The sequence below is a fragment of the Apteryx mantelli genome, chromosome 1, assembly GCF_036417845.1.
Source record: "Apteryx mantelli isolate bAptMan1 chromosome 1, bAptMan1.hap1, whole genome shotgun sequence".
In the NCBI taxonomy this organism is placed as follows: Eukaryota; Metazoa; Chordata; class Aves; order Apterygiformes; family Apterygidae; genus Apteryx; species Apteryx mantelli.
The window spans coordinates 89,984,527-90,005,701 of NC_089978.1; the positions used below are offsets into that span (position 1 = coordinate 89,984,527).

Genomic DNA, 21,175 nt, shown 5'->3' on the forward strand with positions numbered 1-21,175 from the left:
GCCCGTGGGGAGCCGCCCCGCGCACGCGCGCCGCCACTCGCCCCGCCCCCCCTGCCCGCGCGCACGCGCACTGGCCTCGCCTGGCTCGCGGCGCCGGCGCACGCGGAGCGTCCCTCGCCGCAGGCCCGGTTGCATCACCCGGCGCGAGGGAGACGCGGGGTCCTTCGCGGGGCTGCCCCGCCGTGCGCCTGAGCCGCTCCCACCCCGCGGCGGCGCCGGCGGCGGCCCCGCGCCGCTCAGCGCGGCGGCGCCCCACGCCGGGCGCCTCGGTGCCGCCTGGCGGGCGGCGGGCAGCGCGCGGGCGGCGGCGGCGGCGCGCCCCGCCGGGGGTCAGGCGGCGGCGGCGGCCTCCCCGCTTCCTCTTCGGGCAAAGATGGCGGGGGATGAGGCGGGAGTGACTCTGGGGCAGCCGCACCTCTCCCGGCAGGACCTCGCCACCTTGGTGAGGGGCGCGCGGGGGGCGCGGCGGCGGCGGCCGGCGGGGCGCGGGGGGGCGGCGGCGGGGCCGCCGGGCGGGCCGTTGGTGCGGCGGCACGCGGAGGCTGAAGGGAGCCGAGCCTCCCCCCCCCCCCCCCCCCCGGGCCGCGGCCGTTGGGGGCGGCGGGGCCGGGGAGGGGACGCGGGGCCGGGCGGCGCTGCGGGCCGGCGCTGGGAGCCCGCCGGGCGCGATGGGGCCCCTCGCTCGCTGGAGCCGTGAGCGGGGAGCGGAGCTTGGCGGGGCGGCGCGCCGGCCCCTGGGCAGGGGAGGCCGTCGGGCGGTGTGGCCGCGCGGCCCCCGCACAGGTTGCCCTGCTGGGCGGCGGTGCCAAAGGCGCTTCCTTGCCCTAGGGACGGGTGTAATTTGGTCGCCTGGTCTCCGAGGGGGTTAGGTAGCGCGCTTGCCCGCCCCATCTGCATTGGGCTTTGTGCGCTCTGCAGAGACCACCAGGAAAATCGGTCGTAGCGATCTCTCGCCGTGGTGGGCTCGCCTATTAAATGCCTAACTGGGGCTGTCTCACTTTCTTCATGTATGCAAGCAGAGCCCATCAGAAGTCCCACTGGTTGCTGTCTCCCTGGTTTTCAGCAAATTAGGAATTATTTTTGTCTTTACAGTATTAACGTTTGATAGTCTTGGCTTCCTGAGCACAGGAGTACTCTTCATGTTATGTTTAAGCATATTGATGTTCAGTAGCGAAGCATGTTGATCGTTTCAAAACGTTCCTTTACTTACTTCCTTTTCTGGTTGGCCTTGGTATTTGCCAATGGGAAAAAGAACCGATATGCTTAATTGGGAGGTCAGTAGGAATTACACTTAAGCCCTGTCCTGTATTTATCTCTTTTGGTCGTTGAATGCTTGCATTTGGCCGGAGCTTATAGCTGAACTTGATTTTATACCAGTCTTGAGGAAAAAAAAGCATACATGCATAATTGTATGCACTGGGAACAGTTCTGTTGATGACAGGTTTTGCATCATGCATATGTGCATGACATCCTGCTATACAGTGCCATCTGCAGGTCATGTCCCCCTTCTTGACTTCAGTAGATCCAGTCATGTTAAGTTAGGTGTACAAAAAGTATATATTTTAGCACCTCTGTTAAACTGACAAAACCTGTTTTCTATTGAACCTGAACATTTAGTTCATGTAATTCATGGAAATATAATGTGTAAGCTAAAATATTTTCATAAATTGTATTCATTATATAATGAGTAAAATGAGTTTACTCTTTATACACCTAAACTTAGCCTTAATTGCATAAAATTGCATTTCATCACTGTGCACAGAACCTGTATGTGTGACAGTGTAGACTATATGATTTTATGCCGATTAATGTGTGTGCATGTATATTATATGTATCTTTGCAAAGTATTTGTATGCTGTCCTGCACTAAGAACTCTTCTGGCATTGTGAATCTTTGCTTGAACTCATCAACCCACCCATATGGACTCAGTGGAGAATCAGGCCTTCAGGCCTTGAAATTAATTATGAACATCAAAAATAGTACAGAGGAACATTTCAGTGGATTTCAATGTTTGTCTAGTATTTGGACAAATAGCCTTAAAAAAAAAAAAGCTGCTTTAGAGTTGTTGGGGGTTTTTTTTCATTACTGAATGTATCTGTAAGTGTTCTGATTTGTTAGGTGCTATCAGTAAGTTGTAATTATATGTTGATTGTGATAGAACATTACTTTTGCAGTAAACATTTACTTTAAAAATATAGGTACAATTGGTCGTTTAGCCCATGGAAAATTAATATGAATTCGTCTGTTATGTGTAACAAGTTTTGGGGGAGTTTTGGGGAGAGTTTTGGGGATTTTAATTAGCTTGGTTGAATTTCGCTTAGTAGAATTAATAATTTTTAAGAAGATGCACATAGTACTCTTAAAGCATTTAGATACAAGGTGAATAAGTTGTAAAGTCTTCTTCATACAGGATGTTACCAAGCTGACGCCTCTCTCACCAGAAGTCATCAGCAGACAAGCCACAATTAATATAGGTAAAAAATAAATGTCTGAAAAGGAGGGGGACATTAATGTGACTCTGGTGCTCATGCATTAGCATATGGTACCTATGTGACAGAATTTTTAAAAAGTTCTTATTGAAACAGACAGTAACACAGATATAAACATAGTTCCTAGATATAGTGTTTGTATTTAAAATGTTATCAAGAAACAGAAAGAGACTTGTCAAGCCCTTTTAACTTGAAAATCACTGTGATTTTATTGCAAGAATATTGTGTTGAAGGAAGGGTGGGGAGTAGCTGCTAAAGCAAAATTTATTATATTTTAAAATTAGACAGTGAATGAGTTTCATGAAAATGCGAAGATCCGTCTGTTGAAAGCTCATCTTAGGATTTTGTTTGTTTAAATGAAAATGGTTAAGAAATCCATATGTGCTTATGATGGGAGCTCTGGACCTACTGGCTCCAGAGGGTTTGGGGTAATAACATAGTTGCTTGTACTGAAATTTTACACAAATTAAACAACTGTTTATTGACAAACATTTACTTTTAAAATATAGGTACAATTGGCCATGTAGCCCATGGAAAGTCGACAGTAGTCAAAGCTATATCTGGAGTTCATACTGTCAGATTTAAAAATGAACTGGAAAGAAATATCACAATCAAGCTGGGTTATGCTAATGCAAAGGTGAGTCATTGCAATGAATCTAGCAAATGTGTTTAATTTGACTTACTAGTGTATTTGAGGTTGGACATAAGCTTGTAACTGACTTTCGATGCATTAAACTTCTTCTAATTTTTAAAAAATACTTACAGATTTACAAGCTGGATGATCCAAGCTGTTCCCGACCAGAGTGTTACCGATCTTGTGGAAGTAGCACCCCAGATGAGTTCCCTACAGATATTCCTGGCACCAAAGGGAATTTTAAACTAGTCAGGTAACTGCTGTAAAACGAAGGATATAAACTGTGTTTTGTTTGTTCGTGCTTCCCTTTTTGTAACTGAAAATAGACAAGATTGAGTGGCAAGCTGAATGAACGGTTCTGGCAGACCACGTGCTCTTACAGGCTGTAGATTGGGTACCCCTGACCTAAAGTGTCATTTAAACTGCTTTTTTTTTTTTTATTAGTGATGGTGCGCAATCTAGGGAAGAGCATAGCAGTATTTTCTGTCCTTGGTTATTTTTAACACTGTTGAGTAAATTTTTTCTGCTCTTAATGTTCAAATGGGAATGGCCACAAAGGCAGTGACTGATTGTTCAAATGGGAAAGGCCACAAGGGCAGTTGTACAAGATCCCTAGTTCATGCTTATGTGTAAAATGCTGTTACTGCTGTAATCATGTATTTCCTTCCTTTCCTCAGATTCCCAGTAGGACATTTGTTCTAACAACAGTTTTTGGTGGAGTATGATAGTTATGCAGCCACTGTTAAACTATCACTTATAAGCTTTGGATTCTTTCACTTACTGTTTATTTGCTTATTGTAGGTTTTTAAACTTGTTGGCTAGCAGCAAGTCAGTTCCTTGCTTTTTGGTGGCCTGCTACCAAGAAACAAAGATTCTTGGTGAACGTAGTTCATACAGGAATGTAGTGCATCAATTATTATAGGCTGCACAGTGGAATTGTAAGATTGGAACTAAAAGTTATAATGTCAGTGTAGTTACAATTGCACTTCATTTCTAAGATTTATCTATGTAATTAAAGACACATACTTTCTAAAATTGGATAATGGGAGACATCTTTTAAAACATATAAGAGAAAGTAGAATACGCTATATCCTGTGTGTGTGTGTTTAATCTGGTGCATTTAAGTGTAGTCTAATTTCTTGTAAATCTGAAATATTAAAGCAGTACCTAGTATGAAGATACAGTATTGAATCTTAAAACTCAGAAAAATTATTTAGTAGCTGATTCAGTAGTCTTTATGTTTTTATGAAAATACTTCCAATTATCACTTCTCAGTATCTCTGAAATGTTCGTTTCTTTTGATTTTGCTATGTGTTTTTTTTTCTTTTTTTTAAGGATGTTTTTAACCTTTGTGTCTGCTTAGCATTCATGTACACCAGTCACAGAAATTGTTGATAATTGGCTTTTGGATTTCTTTTTACTTTTCTTGTTACCTACAGGCATGTCTCTTTTGTGGATTGTCCTGGCCATGATATTTTGATGGCTACTATGTTGAACGGTGCAGCAGTAATGGACGCAGCTCTGCTGTTGATAGGTAATGATTGGTACACAGAAACAGAGTTCTATTTTTTTTAATATCATGAAACTACTTCATATAGATTTTAAAATTTAGGGAGCAGTGTGGGAGTGATTGGTTAAAAAATGTGTTACTGAGATGTGTTTAAAAAAGCTTGAGTGGTACTACAAAAAAAGTACCCTACTTTTTTTTTTTTTTTTTTTTTTTTAATACAGCCAGAACATACTCATTAGTCTGGTAATTGGCCCAGCTGATAGACAGATTGGTAGGTTAAGGTGAAATCCTGTAGTGGTATAGTATGGTAAAATTTATATTATTTCATGGAAATGCATTTGGGTACAGGTACATTTTGCATTTCTCTGAAGCTTCAGCTTGCTTTAAATATGTAGCCTTAGCCATGCAGGAGAGTCAAAAACCATCAGTACAAATGGTAAAACCAGATGAATATGGACAGAACAAGGTGCACGAGATATATACGGATTTAGAAAATTCTTGTTCTGATTTTCAAACAATGGGAAGTGAGTAAAACTCATTTTCATACATCTGTAGAACAGTATAATGATCTGCAGTGATAAAGAGTGATTGTGTTATCTGGACAGGGCATGCCAAAAAATGAGAACAACATCTTCAGATATAGTAGTTTAAATAGTCGGAGGTAACTGATAAGCTGTTGTTCCTCCTGCCTATTTAGAGCTAGAACAGCTAGAACATGTGATGGATCAAACTTCAAGTGAGCTCAAATGTAATAATGACACATCAGGCCAAAGAAGGCTTCTTGGGTACCTGGAATCCAAACCATGCTGATAATTGCCCTTTTCACATGCTTCATGTATTTATTGTCTGTCATACAGTTTGGGGGTCCTGGCATTTTTATCGCTTTGGTGATAAGAAAACACTAAAGGATTTTAAGATTGTTTTGAAAGGTCAATTATGTTATGGTCAGTTCTCAGCTGTCTAGAGACCTAAAGGATGGAATGATTCAAGTAGACACAAGTTAGCTGTCCAGTACCTTTGGAAATTTTAAATGCATGTTTCTGTTGGGAGCAAGCAGAATGGGGACTCCAGTCCCCACTCTAGTACCATCTCATCTGTCATGTGTTGTGTGTATACTAAAACCAACAGTCTTTGGAAAGAAGTAGATGATTGCTAACTTGGGTGTTTCGTATGTGGGTTAACGAGAGACGATTGTAGTATTTTTATAAAGACACAGTGGAAAGTGTAGAGGTCCTCACTAGGGGATTTGTGTATCTTTATAGTTTCTGTACTGCAGTCACTTTTCTTCTTTCAGCTGGTAATGAGTCATGCCCTCAGCCCCAGACCTCAGAACATCTAGCTGCTATTGAAATCATGAAACTGAAGCACATTTTGATTCTACAGAATAAGATTGATTTGGTAAAGGAGAGCCAGGCTAAAGAACAGTATGAACAGATTCTTGCATTTGTACAAGGTAAGTTTTCAACAGCAGAAATTCAGTCAGTGGTGGAAGTTCTTCAGTGTTGGGACATAGTGTTTTTCTACGTGTCTGCAGAAAAGTTTCTCTTACTTGGATTACACTGGTATATGTAGTCTGGTAATCTAAAAAATAGACTTAGAATTGTGCTTCTTCCTTCAAGACTGCCTAAATACAGTAATGTTATTGATGTAAAGGCAATAGCAATAGCTAATTGTCTAGTAGATTTTACAGAAATGTGGTTTCTTCTTTGTAGCCCTGTCTGTTTCTTTGCTAGAGGCTGCACTGTGATTTTGTTGCAGTGTAGGGGAGAATGAAGCAACAATTTTATGACAACCTTGTAGGTATAAATGTGGTGGTTTTTTTTTTTTATCCGCTCACAGAAAGTTGATCTTTCTTCTCTTCCTGTAAGTCCAGTTCAAGCAATGTTATGCTGCTCATTCAAGCAGTGTTACCCTACTCCAGCCATAGATTTCTGCTCAACTTTGTTCTATTTCCCTGAGTTTCATCTCTTGCAGAAGCTTCCATTGTTTTCCCTACTTATCTGATTTAGCAGGAGCAGGTAAAAAGCTATAGGGCTAGGTTATCACCATCAAAAGTGGCCAATGGGTCTGTCCTTTCATCGTTTAGAATCGTTGCCTTGCATAAGAAGCTGCTCATAACAGCTATGTTGGAGTGGCTTGGTGCATAAATTTGGAGTTCTTCTGTGAGACCTGGAGTTATGAGATCTAAATATTATTAGTTTTATTTATCAAGTCTTGATAATTCAATGCATCCTTCTATTAAAATTAAGATTTCTCTAAAATATGTATTTGTATTGCAAAACTTAGAAAAGGTCGTCATTAAAGTGAGATAGGAATTCTGGTTCTTCAAAATGAAATCTGAGCATGAAATGAATGCATCAAATATTTAGGTACCTGATTTCTCTTGGGAAATAAAAGTTATGACTCAGCTGGGTGCCTTGAAGCAAGCAGTGAGGATCATTTCTCATTTTTAAATGGTTAACTAAAAACATATTTCTATTTACACCTTCAGAAAGTGACAGAATTTGTAAAGTGCTGGTCAGCATAGAGTTAAACATTCAAATTAGAGGCTTCCCTTTCATGATATGCTTTACTACTTTGATTTTTATCTAGTGTGTGCATGTTTACAACTCTTCCTGTGCAGAGATCCCTAATGTATCCATTGTTTCTTTGAGACTTAGGAATTAAATGACTCAAGTAATCCTCTGAACTTACTTGATGATCAGGAATAGCATGAAGTAAGAAGTGAATTCTCCCTTAGAACAGAAGGTTATTATTCACAACTTTTTAGAGAGCAGCTGTATAACTTCTGTGTGCAGTCACCCAAAGGACAACACAAGGAGGGTTCTTTCAGACTGCCTTGAAAAGCAGGTCTGGATGGCTTTTGAGCTAAAATGGTGAAGGGAAGAGTAGTGCTCTGATGCTTCTAGTCTTTGGAAATGGGTATAAACAGTGCCTTAAACTTCGTTAGTGCTTTTAACAATGATGGAACACTGTTATGTTTCTGCAAATACTGTATTAAGGCTCAATGCTGAACTTAATTTTGTTTTAGGTACAGTTGCAGAAGGAGCTCCAATTATTCCAATCTCTGCACAGCTGAAATACAACATTGAGGTAGTTTGTGAGTATATAGTGAAGAAAATCCCAGTCCCTTTGCGAGACTTCACATCCGAACCAAGGCTTATTGGTAAGTAACTGCTTATGTGTTACTTCTTTGGCTCATCTTTTGCTACGTGTATATAAGCCTCAAGTAGCATGTTGCTGAAGGCTGTAAAAAGAGGCAAGGTTAGGAGGAGTGTTCAATGAAGCCTCAGTTTAAAACTTGCCTATTTCCTGAGAGCTTCTGTATTGTTCACACTTAAATTAACAGATATAGTTAAATTGATTTGGGGTACTTATTTTGTGTGTATATTCTATGTGCACAACAGCAGTAAAGTGCAATAAAGATGAGAAACTTGTACATGTCTTATATCAAATTTAAAGTAATGGCAACTAAAGGAACATTTTTAACAAAGTACTGACAAACGGTTGTATATGCAAATTAAATTATTTCAATAGATCACATAGGTAGACTAACCTGTTTAAATTTACTGTATTAAGAAGTCATGTCTCCTGAGCGTGATTGTCAAAGTCTTGATTTTTGTCCAGCATATTTTAAAAATCAATTCCACCACAATAAATTAAAAAAAAAATTTTTTTTTACACAAAACTTGGGAGACCTAAAGCTCATGTTTTCATAATACATACCAATTCAATAAGTTAGAACAAGGTTACAAAGAAATTGAAATTGTGATTGAAGATTTTTTTTTAATATAGTTGATTGTGGCTTTCTTTTTTAGTTACTGATATTTAACTTCATTTAAACTGCACATATAAACAAATTTTCAAAAATGGTTTCTGAATAGCAGAAATAATTTGATTTAAAAAATCAGCCAATCTTTAAAGATTCTGAATAAAATATTTACCATATTTCAGCATTTTATCTGAATTTTGTATTTATAATATTTATAAATATTTCTTTACCTTCATAAGAACAGGAAAATATTCTAAGTTTCTGAAGAAAGATACTAATTCTTTAAAAACCTAATCTTAAATATAAACTTGATTATGGTTTATTCTTTTCAGTAATTAGATCTTTTGATGTCAACAAGCCTGGCTGTGAAGTTGATGACCTGAAGGGGGGCGTAGCTGGTGGCAGTATTCTGAAGGGTGTTTTAAAGGTGATGTTTTCTTCTTCCTCTCGGAAGATACTGCAGTGATAGTACTGAGTAGAGTTTTTGTGTGCCTGGTACAAAATGAATCTATAAAATTGAAATTTGTTGTTGTTGTTCTTTTTAAACTAGAATACAGTTAGGTGGTACCTATCCTTCTGTCTATGACTTGTTACTTTCCTGTTTTAAAATACAGGAACAAGAAACACTGGTCTTTGTTTCTGTATTTTTTTTTCTGATATATTTTTGTAACTTTTGCTGCTAACAATACCCTTTTTCATTGCTTACAAAAACTGAGGGAGATAATTTTTTTCTTGCCACTTTCCTTAATAAATTATTTTGAAAAAATAAAAAATAAAAGAATTTTAAAGGTACTTCTGTTATACTGGAAAGCAAACTACATCTCTGAATGCCTGTACAGCTCTTATTTTCCTTGTCTTGCAGTTTATTGGTGCTGGTCAGTTACAGTGATCAAGTTAGCTCTGTTTTCTCAGTGCTGTAACATTTCTTAGTGAAATGTCAATGTCATTAAGAAAAGTAAATTTAAGCTAGAATTTAGGTGTTAGAATGATCACTGATAAAGATCTTTTATTAAGGCAGCTATTTGGAAGAAAAGTAATTGTGTTTCATTGGCTGTAAGTTACAGAGCTTTTCAGTATTTTTCAATTTTCAATAAACAGTGCAACAAAAGTCCTAGAAGTTCTACATTAGCCCAGAAACAAGGACTAAAATAGTAGGTCTTGGAAAAACTAGGTTTCATCTGTGATGAGCAGTTAGCTTTATGTTCCTGTGAAACAACCAGTTAACTACTTTTTCACCTTTGTAATTAGGTGGGTCAGGAAATTGAGGTCCGGCCTGGTATTGTGTCGAAGGACAGTGAAGGAAAACTCATGTGCAAGCCAATTTTTTCCAAAATTGTATCGCTTTTTGCAGAACACAATGATCTCCAATATGCTGCTCCAGGAGGCCTTATAGGTAAGAATATTCTCTTATGAAAAGATATTCTGGAAGTGCTGTCCAGGTAATAAGGAATTCTCAATAATTCTCAGTTTGTCGTTTTTAGATCTCCTTCAAATATATTAATACGTCAATGTGGCAGCTACCACGGCAGCTTCAGTTATTCTTTGTGACTTGTTATGTTTTAGGTGTCGGAACTAAGATTGATCCAACTTTGTGTCGGGCTGACCGAATGGTAGGCCAAGTTCTTGGTGCAGTTGGAGCATTGCCTGAAATATTTACAGAGCTAGAAATTTCCTATTTCTTGCTAAGGCGATTATTAGGTGTGCGCACTGAAGGAGACAAGAAAGCTGCAAAGGTCTGTACCCTGTTTTAGAAAGACAGTGCTATGGTATTTTTTTCTAATTTCTCTTGTTTATTAACTCTTTGTGCTAAGTTTTGTTAGCATGTACATTTTTCTGGTTCGTATAGTAATTTTGTCTCCCTGTTAACATATGCTTATGTTACTGAAGTAACTGGCATCTGTTTGTTTAATATTATAGAAGAATGTTTTTCAGAGAAGTAGGAATTCATATCAGGATCATTTAAAGTACTGTAAAGTATTTATACATCATAAAGTTAGGTATTCTAAATATATTCGTAGTTGTTTTTCTTTGCTGTCAGCCTATTTGTTTGTGCAAAAATAGTTTTACAAGCATATTGGTTGACTCCCTACTTGCTTCTTGTAGATTCTCTCTCCTTTTAAGAACTCTTTAAAATTAAATTTCTGAAATGCTGTAGTTCAAGAGAAACTGTGAACTTCATGCACAGCAGTCTCTTGTTCTATGGTCCATTTTACACAAAAGATCAAACTGAAACATCATAGTGTTCACTATTAGCATTAAAATCTAAAAACTGCTTCATGCAATGGTAAATTGTTTTCACTCTCTTTTTCTCCTCTGAAGTGTTCTGTTTTGAGAAATTGTCTTGATTTATGTAGGCTTAAGGGAAATGAGAACATCAGGATTATGCAGAAGAATGGTATAATGTTCCAGTTTGTAGCAATATCTGAGCCAATGTTTTCACTACTAATGTAGTATGTTCAGTTTTCTATGTTTTATAGAAAATGGCACAGTATACTTTCTTGGGATTTCTCTACAATAAGAACCTGCAATATTAAATGGACAACATATTTACATATTTGTGCTTTCAGAAGAGTGAAAATATAACCATTCTCCACTGGCACTGTTTTGCATGGTTTGTGTAGGGAATAATTGTAGTTTTTGAATCCTTCAGCTATATCTTTTTTGTGGTGGTTAGGTAACGAGAGATAATATCATCTCTGGTATTTTTCTTCATTAGAGGCATTTTGTTGCTAAACAGTGCTGACTTAATGTGAGCTGTTTTTAAAGCTTAGGTTTCAGAATTTTGTATGTCTTATTTCAGGTGCAAAAATTATCAAAGAATGAAGTTTTAATGGTAAACATAGGATCTTTATCTACTGGAGGGAGAGTCAGTGCAGTAAAGGCCGATTTGGGAAAGATTGTGCTAACTAACCCTGTATGCACAGAAGTGGGAGAAAAAATTGCCCTGAGTCGAAGAGTTGAGAAACACTGGCGGTAAGTTGACATTAGATTGGTGGAAGACCCGATTGTGATGATGTCACCCAAAGAAATGTGTGAATCTGATTTTGCTCTAGAATATGTAAATGTGTGTCTGTTCTTAAAATTCCTGTAGGTTCTCCTAACGTGTTGATGCTTTTTTTTGTGCAATGCTTCTTGCTATTTCTGGCATCTTTTAAAAGAAGCATTATAACGGAGTTGGCTTTCTATTATTTAACACGCAAGGAAACTCCTGATGTTCATGGTTTTGTTGCCAAAACAGCCATGCTGTAATTGAGGTAACAGTAGGCAATCTTGACAGGTTTGAAAGTTCAAGTAACATTATGCCAAACCTGTTCATACACCTAAGTCAGTGGTATTCAGCCTGTGGGGCTCTATGTGACTTCTAGTGCAACATAAAGTAATAGCAGGTGAATGGAGGAAGGACATTCTAAGATTCAAGTATTTTGTGTATTGTGAGCAGAGAGGAAGGAAACGAGTATCAACTGTATTGATCCATGTAAATTTTAAGTACAGAATGGCCAACTGCGCGCAAGCATCTGGTAGCTGAGAAAGGTGAGCAGATTTGATTGATGATTCATTTTAGACTTAGTGCCGTACTTCTCTTTTAGATGACATATACTGTACTTCTTCTGTGCTCCATAAGACTACATGTATAGCACAAGAGCACAAGCATTGTTTAGATTCCTTGCTCCTACACAGCCCTCACCATTCATTTCAGAAGTAACAGGATAGTTGGGGTTGGAAGGCACCTATGGAGATCACCTGGTCCAACTACCCTGTTCAAGCAGGGTCAACTAGAGCAGGTTGCCTAGGACCATGTCCAGTTGGATTTTGAGTATCTCCAAGGCTGGAGACTCCACAGCCTCTCCGGTCAGCATGTTCCAGTGTTGAACACTCACAGTGAAGAATTGTTTTCTTATGTTCAAATGGAATTAGCTGTGTTTCAGTTTGTGCCCGTTGCTTCTTGTCCTGTCACTGGGCACCACTGAGAAGAGTCTGACCCCAGCCTCTTGACACCCTCCCATCAGATATTTATAAACTTTAAGATTCCCCTGACACTTCTCCATGCTGAGCTGTCCTAGTTCTCTCAGCCTCTCCTCCTATGAGAGATACTCCAGCCCTTTAATCATCTTCGTGGCCCTTCACTGGACTCAATCCAGTAAATCCATGTCTGTCTTGTAACTGGGAGGCCCAGCACTGGACCCAGCACTCCAGGTGCGGCCTCACCAGGACTGAGTAGAGGGGGAGGATCACCTCCCTTGACCTGCTGGCAACACTCTTCCTCATGCAGCCCAGGATACCATTGGCCGCCTTGGCCACAAGGGCACATTGCTGCCTCATGCTTAACTTGGTGTCCAGCGGCACTCCCAGGTCCTTCTCCGCAGAGCTGCTTTCCAGCAGGTCAACCCCCAACCTGTACTGGTGCATGGGGTTATTCCTCCCCAGGTGCAGGACCCTGCACTTGCCTTTGTTGAACTTCATGAGGTTCCTCTCTGCCCACCTCTCCAGCCTATCACAGTGCCTAATGTGTGAAAAAGAACCAAGTTTTAAATATCTTATCCATGGATGGGTGTTTCTTTTTCAGATCAATAGGAGAGCATACCTGAGAATTTCACGCCTCTATCTCAGAGCTAGCTGACATATTAAGGAAGAGGCTATTCCCTGAAAAAAACAAGGAAAAAGATAATGCATCTTGAACAGGCAATAAAAAGATTAGGACCCAAATTAAATAAGGGAAACAGGAAGGAAGAGGATAAGCTATTTGTATTGGAAACAGTGCTTTTTTTTTTTTTTTTTTTCCAAACCATAGACTGACAGCTTATGCAGTTTTTAGTGCGAGTTTTGTTGTAAGGTATCTCGCATCTTTATTTCCCTCTCTCAAACCCTAACCTAATTTTGTCTAAAAGCCCACCTGTCTGTGGATTATAGGTTGGGCAAGTAATGGCAACCTGATATAAAGATTCTCTTATTAAAAAGTTGCCATCTGTGCTGTATTAGAAGGGTAACATTAAGAAACAAAATTGAGAGAAGGGATGGGAAGCAGACCTGGAAGAAGAGGACGATAAAGTCCAGTTGGAATAAAGGTCACGTACAGCTGGTGTTGTGAAAGGGAACTTGTAATCTCAGGGAATGGAGTACTGAAATGAGAAAAAAATATGAGAAAGCAAGCAAAAAATAGGAGGAATAAAATAGAAAATAAATATATAGAAGCCCAGAGGTTAAACATTAAATGGCCAAACAAACAAGATTACAGTAGAGATTCCAAGGGACAGTGAATTCAGGGTGACAAGTTATAAGCTGTGGATGTTATCCTCAAAAAGTGGGAAATACTGAGCTACTATATTTCAGTTCCTTTTCTTTTAATTGATATACTGATCTCCAGAGACAGCCTCTGTTGCTTAGCAAATTAAACTTAGACACACACTTGGTTGCTGGAAATTTAAAGGTCTTTTTAGAGACAATTGTATTAATAATATGGACTGTCTGTTGTGGAAACAAACAATCTTAATTTTGAAAAGTAGTGTATTTTTTTGAGGCTTATGGTCCATAAAAGGAGAGGAGGGCCTTGATTTTACTGAATATAAATAGTAGAGCTTATCTGAGAGTTGAGTTAACTTCATGTATAGGTTACACATTCACTGAGTTATATTTCAGTTTATAATCTCACCGTCATCTTGTTTGTACTTTCACATTTTCATTTCTCTTTGAGAGTAATGCAGCACTTCATATATACGTGGAAAGAAATCAAGCTATGAATTTATTTATAGTTCACTATTACAACATAAATTACAAAATTTTCAGGTTTTTAGTTCACTGTTCAAAAGTACTATCTCGGTTGATTACCAACATACACATGTTCTTTCCCTTGTCCTTTATCCTGTGTTTCCAGTAGCCGCTCTTAAATCCTGAAGGATGCTTCAGGAAGGGAGGGAGTGGAGAAAATTCTACATGTTGTGAGAACTGAAGGCATAAGTCTGACAGAAGGATGTTGAGTTATTTTGGATATTTGTAAGTGCTATGAAAAGTAATATACACTGTTTTTCATTTTGCAGTTTAATTGGTTGGGGTCAAATCAGAAGAGGAGTGACAATCAAGCCAACTGTTGATGACGACTGAAGAACGAAAATGAGTGCTTCATTTTTAAAGATGAAGTGCCTATTTCTATTTGGGGGGGGTATATTTTCACAGTGGAATTGGAAGCTGTGCAAACGTTATCTTTGAGTTGTATGGCTGTCCTTGTACATTTTATTGAATTTTACCCTCTTACTAAAATACTAGTCACTATCACCATTAAAAGTGTAAAAGAATTGGCGTAGAAGTGGGTTTAATTATCCTCATTTTAGTAGAAATTAATTGTACATGTCTCATGGCATGTCTAATTTATGTTGTGTTTGAGACATATCTGTTTAATATCAGTCATGCCAGCCCCAGTGTAACACACAAACCATAAATCCAATACCGAAATAAAATATTGCTTATTTTTCATCAATTCATACAATTTTTTGAGTAACAAAAGACTGTGGTGATTGTTCAACCAGCACAAAACAAAAACAAAACAGAACAAACTCTTTGAAGACTAGTACCCTTTTTGCACAACATCCTGTTTTGTTTAGATGTGTATGGTTCTGACTTTGGGATTGTGGCTGTGTTACCCTTTGTAACTAGGATGGCAATGTTGACTGACTTCTTAAAGTTGTCACTTACAATGTTAACAAGGGCTTTGGATAAAACCACAAAGAAGAAATACAAGTAAACTGGATCTGAACTGGCAATACTGTTTTTGATCTTATTTTAGAATGAATTTACAAAAAGAACATGTTTCATTTGAAAGGTAGCTGTTTGTCATTGCGGAACTGTGTGGGTGACCTGACATCTTTATACATGAGTAAACTGCTTATTTTAAACTTGCATTAAGCTAGTAAGCAAATATTAGCTATGATCTTGAATTTAAAATATCTGGAAAAGGCTGTTGAAGGGAAGGACTTTAGAAAATCAAAAAAATCAGAATGAGATGAGGGGTAAAAACAGTGTAAAACCACTTTTGTTTAGTTAGCCTGGATCACACTCCTGAGGAGAAAACACATAATGTAATAAAGTGGTAAGGTTCTAATACTTTCAACCATTTAGGTTTGACTTTTTCATTTGAACTATTATACATAGTTCTAGGTATTTTATATAATAGACTATTTCGCAAGTCATACTACTTTTCATATTTTTATAGAGGAAAATACTGTGTTCATCTTCAAAGTCTGGTTTGAGTTACTGCATTCAATATCTTCAAGGGGGTAGTAAGGATAAATATTGTTTCACTAGTTAAAATGATGATTGACTGCTTTGAAGCAGTTTGGGGTTTGTTCCTGATTTTTTTCATTGTATTTTGTGTTGCCTTATTACAAGTATTCTGCATTCTTGTACTCAGTTTCTCCATTTGTAAAGTATTTCTACCTCACATGGTGTTGAGACTAAATACATTCATTTTTGTATAGTGCTGCTTATTTTTAAAAGAGAGTCAGAGCCAATTCTTCCTGATTCTCCTGGTGCTTGACCAGTATACAATCCCAAATATGTCTGCTTTAGAGATTGCATCTTTCATGCTTTGAAAGCTTGTTTCTGTAACTCTAAGTTCTAGGAACTTAGATGAACTTAAGTCTTACCTAGTTTGGGGACATGAGGGCAAATGCATAAGAGGAAGTAAGTCACCGCAGAATACTAGGATTACACCACCACAAAGTTGGAATCTAGTCCGAAGAGTTCTTTCCAAAAGTGTTGAATATATGGGTATAATGACACAAATGCCAAAGCACTTCTGACAAATTCTGTTGAGTACCTGTAGGCATTTTTAAGCAAACATTTTGGAGATTAGGCCTTAGTGTCTTGATCTGCAATTTAAAAATGAAAAGTGTCATATTCTTTGTAAAACAATGTACTCTTTCACTTATGTAAATAATAAATGCAAAATACTAGTGTGTTCCTAATGCTAAGATTAGTAGTTGGTTTTACATTCTTCAGCTAAATATCCGTAGGTCATTACTACAGATGAATCATTACTTAATTTACATCTAAAACGTGATTTGATACTGCCATAGTTGATCTCAGATTATTAATTAGATATCAGTAATATTAAGAGATGGTGTATCAAATTTTGTCTTGTTCTCTCTGAAATATTAAGATCTTGTTTGTCTGATGGTGTGCACAGGAACTGGTAGAAACTGGAGGAAGAATAGAGTCAATGAAGAGCCAGGATAGTAAATTTTGCTTCTGGCCTGTTCTTGCATCAGCCTCCTTTCACAAGGGCTCCTCCGGACTGGGCCAGGCCTCCCAGCAGCTGCAGCCCTCTTGCAAGTCAGTTGCTTTCATCCTAAACTGTTTGCAACCTCCTTCTGCTGGTGGACTTACATTCATTATATGTGCACATATACTGTGTCATATGGAAGAAGGATTGGTTAAGAGTGGACAGTTGTTACAGAAAAGGTTGTCCCAAAGTCTTCCCAATCCTTCCCAAGAAAAGAAGGGAGGCTAGGAGCATGTATAGGTGGGGTGAGGTCAAAACTGTAATTTACCTATGACACAAACTATGCCATATATCACATTACACTGCACTTTAGCCCCTCTGCCACAACATTTTTTTGCCACCAAAATAACATTTCCTCTAACTGGAAAGCGTGGGCACTGCCAATGTGAGTAAAGAATGAATAAAGAAATAATAATGGGAATATTTAGAGACTTGGATGTACATATGAAGTACACCACTTTGCAGCGTAAGAGAGCCAAGAGAAATATGAACAGTGTAAGTGTAAATATATACTGATATGTGTATGTACACCTACTGTGCATTCACTGACTATATAGATGAAATTGTGATCCTCTTGAGATTTAGATGAACAAGGGTAGAGGAAGAGAGATGCAAAACTAAGGAAGCTGAAAATTAATTAATTTTCTTGACCAGAATGAAAGCAGTAACAGATGACTTGCATACTCTGACACTTTATGAAGGATGCTTTTCATAGGAGGAGGGGTGTTTGGTGTGTTTGTTTTTAACCCTTTATAGATCAGATTTGTTACTTGAACATAGGTGCGTAGTCCCATTTCAAAAGGGCTTGGTGGTCAAGACGTGTGTGGAATTGGCAGCTCTCAGACTTGCCATGTTGTGGAGCAACAGCTGGAAGCCAGGCAGGATGTAATACAGCATGTCAGATGGCACCAGGTACCTACATTCAGGTAACTAGATCTCTTCCAATAATTTGTCTGAAATGCTTTGGTAATTGGTTTTAGTAGGGTACCGGAATAGTCGTACCTTTTCACTATGGGGAGGAAAGTATCAATAGGACATCACCTCCTTCAACATTCGTAAAAGGTTCTTGCAGTATTCAAGAAATCTACCAGACTAGTTTAAGTTAACCAAACTGCCTGTTTTTGTCAACCTGGAACTGGTTCTATATTAAAATTGTTAAGAGGCATTGGTCGTCTGTCATTCTGAGGACTTCAGTAACGCTGTTTTTACTATATAGCTCAAATTAAACAGGGGACTTAAGAAACTGAGTGCCCCCTTATGTTTATCCATATCACAAATAGTATGCTCCCCTGCAAATTGCTCTTAGCTAAAATTGAGGTTGGCTAAGTGGTTTAATTTTAAGAAATCAGATTTTAAGCAAGCAAAAGTGGACAAAATTTAAAGCTGTTTCTCTGCTTGTGTTAGCTTTCTGTGAGTTCCAAAGGGATGACTTCTTGTTTCACTTGGTTTTATGCATGGAAATTAGGTTATTCTTAATAAAAATGGATGCTGGTTTCCTATTGTTTCTCATGGAACTGAAGTCAAGTTTAAAACTCAATAGAAGCTATGGGAGGAAAGAATGATTGCTCTCCTGAGTCTCCATGCAACCACTAACCTAGAGAGGCTCTCCAGCACTATGCTGTACACCGTAGCCTTTGTGGCAAGAGACTGTCCAAGGTCAGTTTTTCCATTGAATAAGGTCCTCTAGGATTTTTTTTTATATATATATTTCTAATCATTTTGATGAGTATGAAAAATTTATTAATGAAGCAAAATATTTTTTAAGGGTAGAACAGGAACACCTCTATTCCAGAGATTAAGAGTCTCACTTTCGGTTCACACCAAGGACTTACAGCTCTGTTCTACATCTGTGCAGAAAGCTGCAGTCATCACTGTTCAAGATACTGTTGGTGGATTTTAACCATTTGTATGTACACTCTTTGTGTCATGGGATTTACAATTATCAGGACACTCGCCAGGGATTTGGAAGACCAGTGTTCATAACTGTGATTCTAATTAACTCAAAGTGGAATAAACTCCCCCAGGAGAGAGACTGTTTGTTCCTCTTTCTTTTCTCCCTACCCTTTCTCCCACCAGCATTCTTCTTCATGGAAATGAAAGGCGAAAGTGATCCCTTTATTGCCCACCCCTGTTTTTACAGATGGTCTCATTGCCTTGTGGACAAAGATGTAGTTACTAACAGTGACAGAAGCTGCAGAAAAAAAAAGATTAATGTTAATAACTGTGGTCGTGTAGCTGCTTTAAACCAGCAAAAGTCTGGATTGCTGTTAAAGTTTGGTCCTCTCCTGCTCCTGGATGTTTGTTCCACATGCATCTGTATTGGCTCTAGTGCTTGTATAGATGTGCAGTGAATCAGATGAAGAAATGAGTTTGGAAGAAAACTAATTTTGTTTTGATAGGCTAATAGCTGATCTGTTTTCTAATCCAATTTCCTGTGTGACCACGTGAAGCTTAGCCATGGCACTAAGAAGTGATAGAAATGAAAGGAGAGCGGCATATGAAGGAAAGGACAGTCTCATTTGTTGGCAGCCTGGATTTAAAATGTGGTTTCATGGCCAAATTATCTGTCCTAAGGTTGTAGGTGACAGGGAATGTGGGACATTACATATTTTGGTTTCCTTAGCTAAGAAAATAACTTCCATGTCTCCGTTGTTATCTAACATAATTTATGACTTTATATATTTGGCTTCACACGCTATCTCCATTAAACCAAGAATACATCCTAGTCTAAGTGCACATATCAGTGCTATAGATCTGTAATTCACACTGATGATGCAGTTAAAGCTAGTATATTATAACTGTATTATTATAATTCCAAGTAGTAAAAATGTAAGTGAATTTTGGCTGCTTTTTTTTCCTCACTGCTTAATTATTTTTAGGAATTACTCTGATGAGCTGATTAAAGAATGGAGGCACACTTAAGAATATCCATGGAAGATGTTATTGTGAATGCATTTTCATTTTCTAGAATATGTGCTTAGTTGTATAACAATGAGGATTATATGAAGAGAGCATTTCTCAGGGTTGCAGTGGTGGTGTTGCTGTTAATAGCTTAAGCTGGCTTTCAAAGCCCTTGGTTTTGCAAAATATGGGCAGAAAGAGTCATTATCTTATTTTCATCTTTAAGTTTGGTAAGGCATTAGTACATATATACTTATGTTATCACATATACGTAACACTAAATGGCTAGAAAAAAAGATCAGTGAATGGGTGCACAGAAACTAAATAGAGCAATTCTATGATGAAAAGGGAGAAAAGCAAACTAAGAGCTTATATTTGTGCACAATGCTTATGGAGATTTATGCCTTGAAGAAACAGCTATGAAACATTATGTCAGGTCTTAAAATAATGGGTAGGCTTAAAGAAAAGATTCAGCAAGGATTTAGGATGGTGTTTTATTTTGTTGCATTATGTACCTTCAAGAGAAGAGGTTTTAGGAAAAGTTGATTTGTAATCATACCTAGGAAGGCAATAAGAATTTACTTCTTTAGCCATACTGGCTAAAGGACTGGTTTCTGAAAATGAAAGTTTAAGCTCTACATAATCACCCCAAACCTGTAGTCATACACTGATGCGTAAAGTTTGTTGTTGTAGGAGGTAAATATATGTAATGGTGAAGCTGGGAGCTATTTGGGTAAGAAGAAAGTTTCTTAGTTCTTTTTTCAAAGATGAACACCAATGCTGTGTTATGGGAAATTCTTTTAGACTAGACAAAATAAAATACAGTAGGGAAAAAAATGTGGGTGATTAACAGATCTGATAGTTCAGCCCATCATTACATGAGTTTCTTCCTGACTCCATTTTCCCGGCTGAGGACACTGAATGTTTTCAGATGGTTTTGTACTGGCTCAAGTTAAACTACGGCATTGTTAATGGATACAATGCTGACAGGAGACGCTGTTGTGTCAGCATTCCTTCAAGATTATTTAACAAGGTGGCACGACGTAACAGAGCCCTTTGTACAAGGTTAAGGGGTTGTGTCAGCCGGTAGTTTTTCCCTAAACTTCAGTATTCATGTGGGAAACGACATTTCCAACCAAATGGCAGATTATGTTCTAAAGGGGTCAAGCATGAATTTTGCAATTATCATCTCTGCTAATTTTCTTCTACTATACACAAAATCTAAAAGCTTTTTTTAAATTATGTTTTTATTGCACTAGTTCTGTAAGTTCCTTCTAGTTGACTGCTGGAAATGGAGTTTCTACTTTTTTTCCGCGCTGATTCATCTTGACAATATCCTCAGTACCGACTACATGAAAAATGTCAACTTCTGCCCTGTTGCTATTCACATGCTGGTTTCCCATCAGTACTTCCACTCGTCTAATGCCCAAACTATGCACGCTCCTGCAGTTCTGGGTCACTTCTTGCTGCAAGGCCAGGGCTAAACATCTCCAAGGTTTCAAATAGCTGCCCTCCCTTTATAATAATACTAAACGCTGCCCGAAGTGCTGTTTTCCAGCCCCTCTCTCCTCCTTGCCATAAGATGGCGCATGTGCAT

At 38.6% G+C, this 21,175-nt stretch overlaps 1 protein-coding gene across 1 annotated transcript; it reads left to right on the forward strand.

The window, feature by feature from the left end:
- The first annotated feature begins 342 nt into the window (after positions 1 to 342).
- On the forward strand, positions 343 to 15,889 carry EIF2S3 (eukaryotic translation initiation factor 2 subunit gamma). Its single transcript, XM_067297386.1, has 12 exons — positions 343 to 442; positions 2,411 to 2,474; positions 2,999 to 3,126; positions 3,255 to 3,376; positions 4,563 to 4,657; positions 5,928 to 6,086; positions 7,665 to 7,799; positions 8,738 to 8,832; positions 9,654 to 9,798; positions 9,969 to 10,138; positions 11,206 to 11,378; positions 14,438 to 15,889. The coding sequence occupies exons 1-12, from the start codon at positions 374 to 376 to the stop codon at positions 14,499 to 14,501; spliced, it is 1,419 nt and encodes a 472-aa protein (XP_067153487.1). The 5' UTR covers positions 343 to 373; the 3' UTR covers positions 14,502 to 15,889.
- Positions 15,890 to 21,175: the final 5,286 nt, after the last annotated feature.

Excerpts from the sequence above, each read along its gene's own strand:
- EIF2S3 (XM_067297386.1), top strand. The coding sequence starts at position 374 with ATGGCGGGGGATGAGGCGGGAGTGACTCTGGGGCAGCCGCACCTCTCC. Across the intron at positions 443-2,410 it reads GGCAGGACCTCGCCACCTTG|GATGTTACCAAGCTGACGCC; the intron begins GTGAGGGGCGCG and ends TTCTTCATACAG. Across the intron at positions 2,475-2,998 it reads ACAAGCCACAATTAATATAG|GTACAATTGGCCATGTAGCC; the intron begins GTAAAAAATAAA and ends TTTAAAATATAG.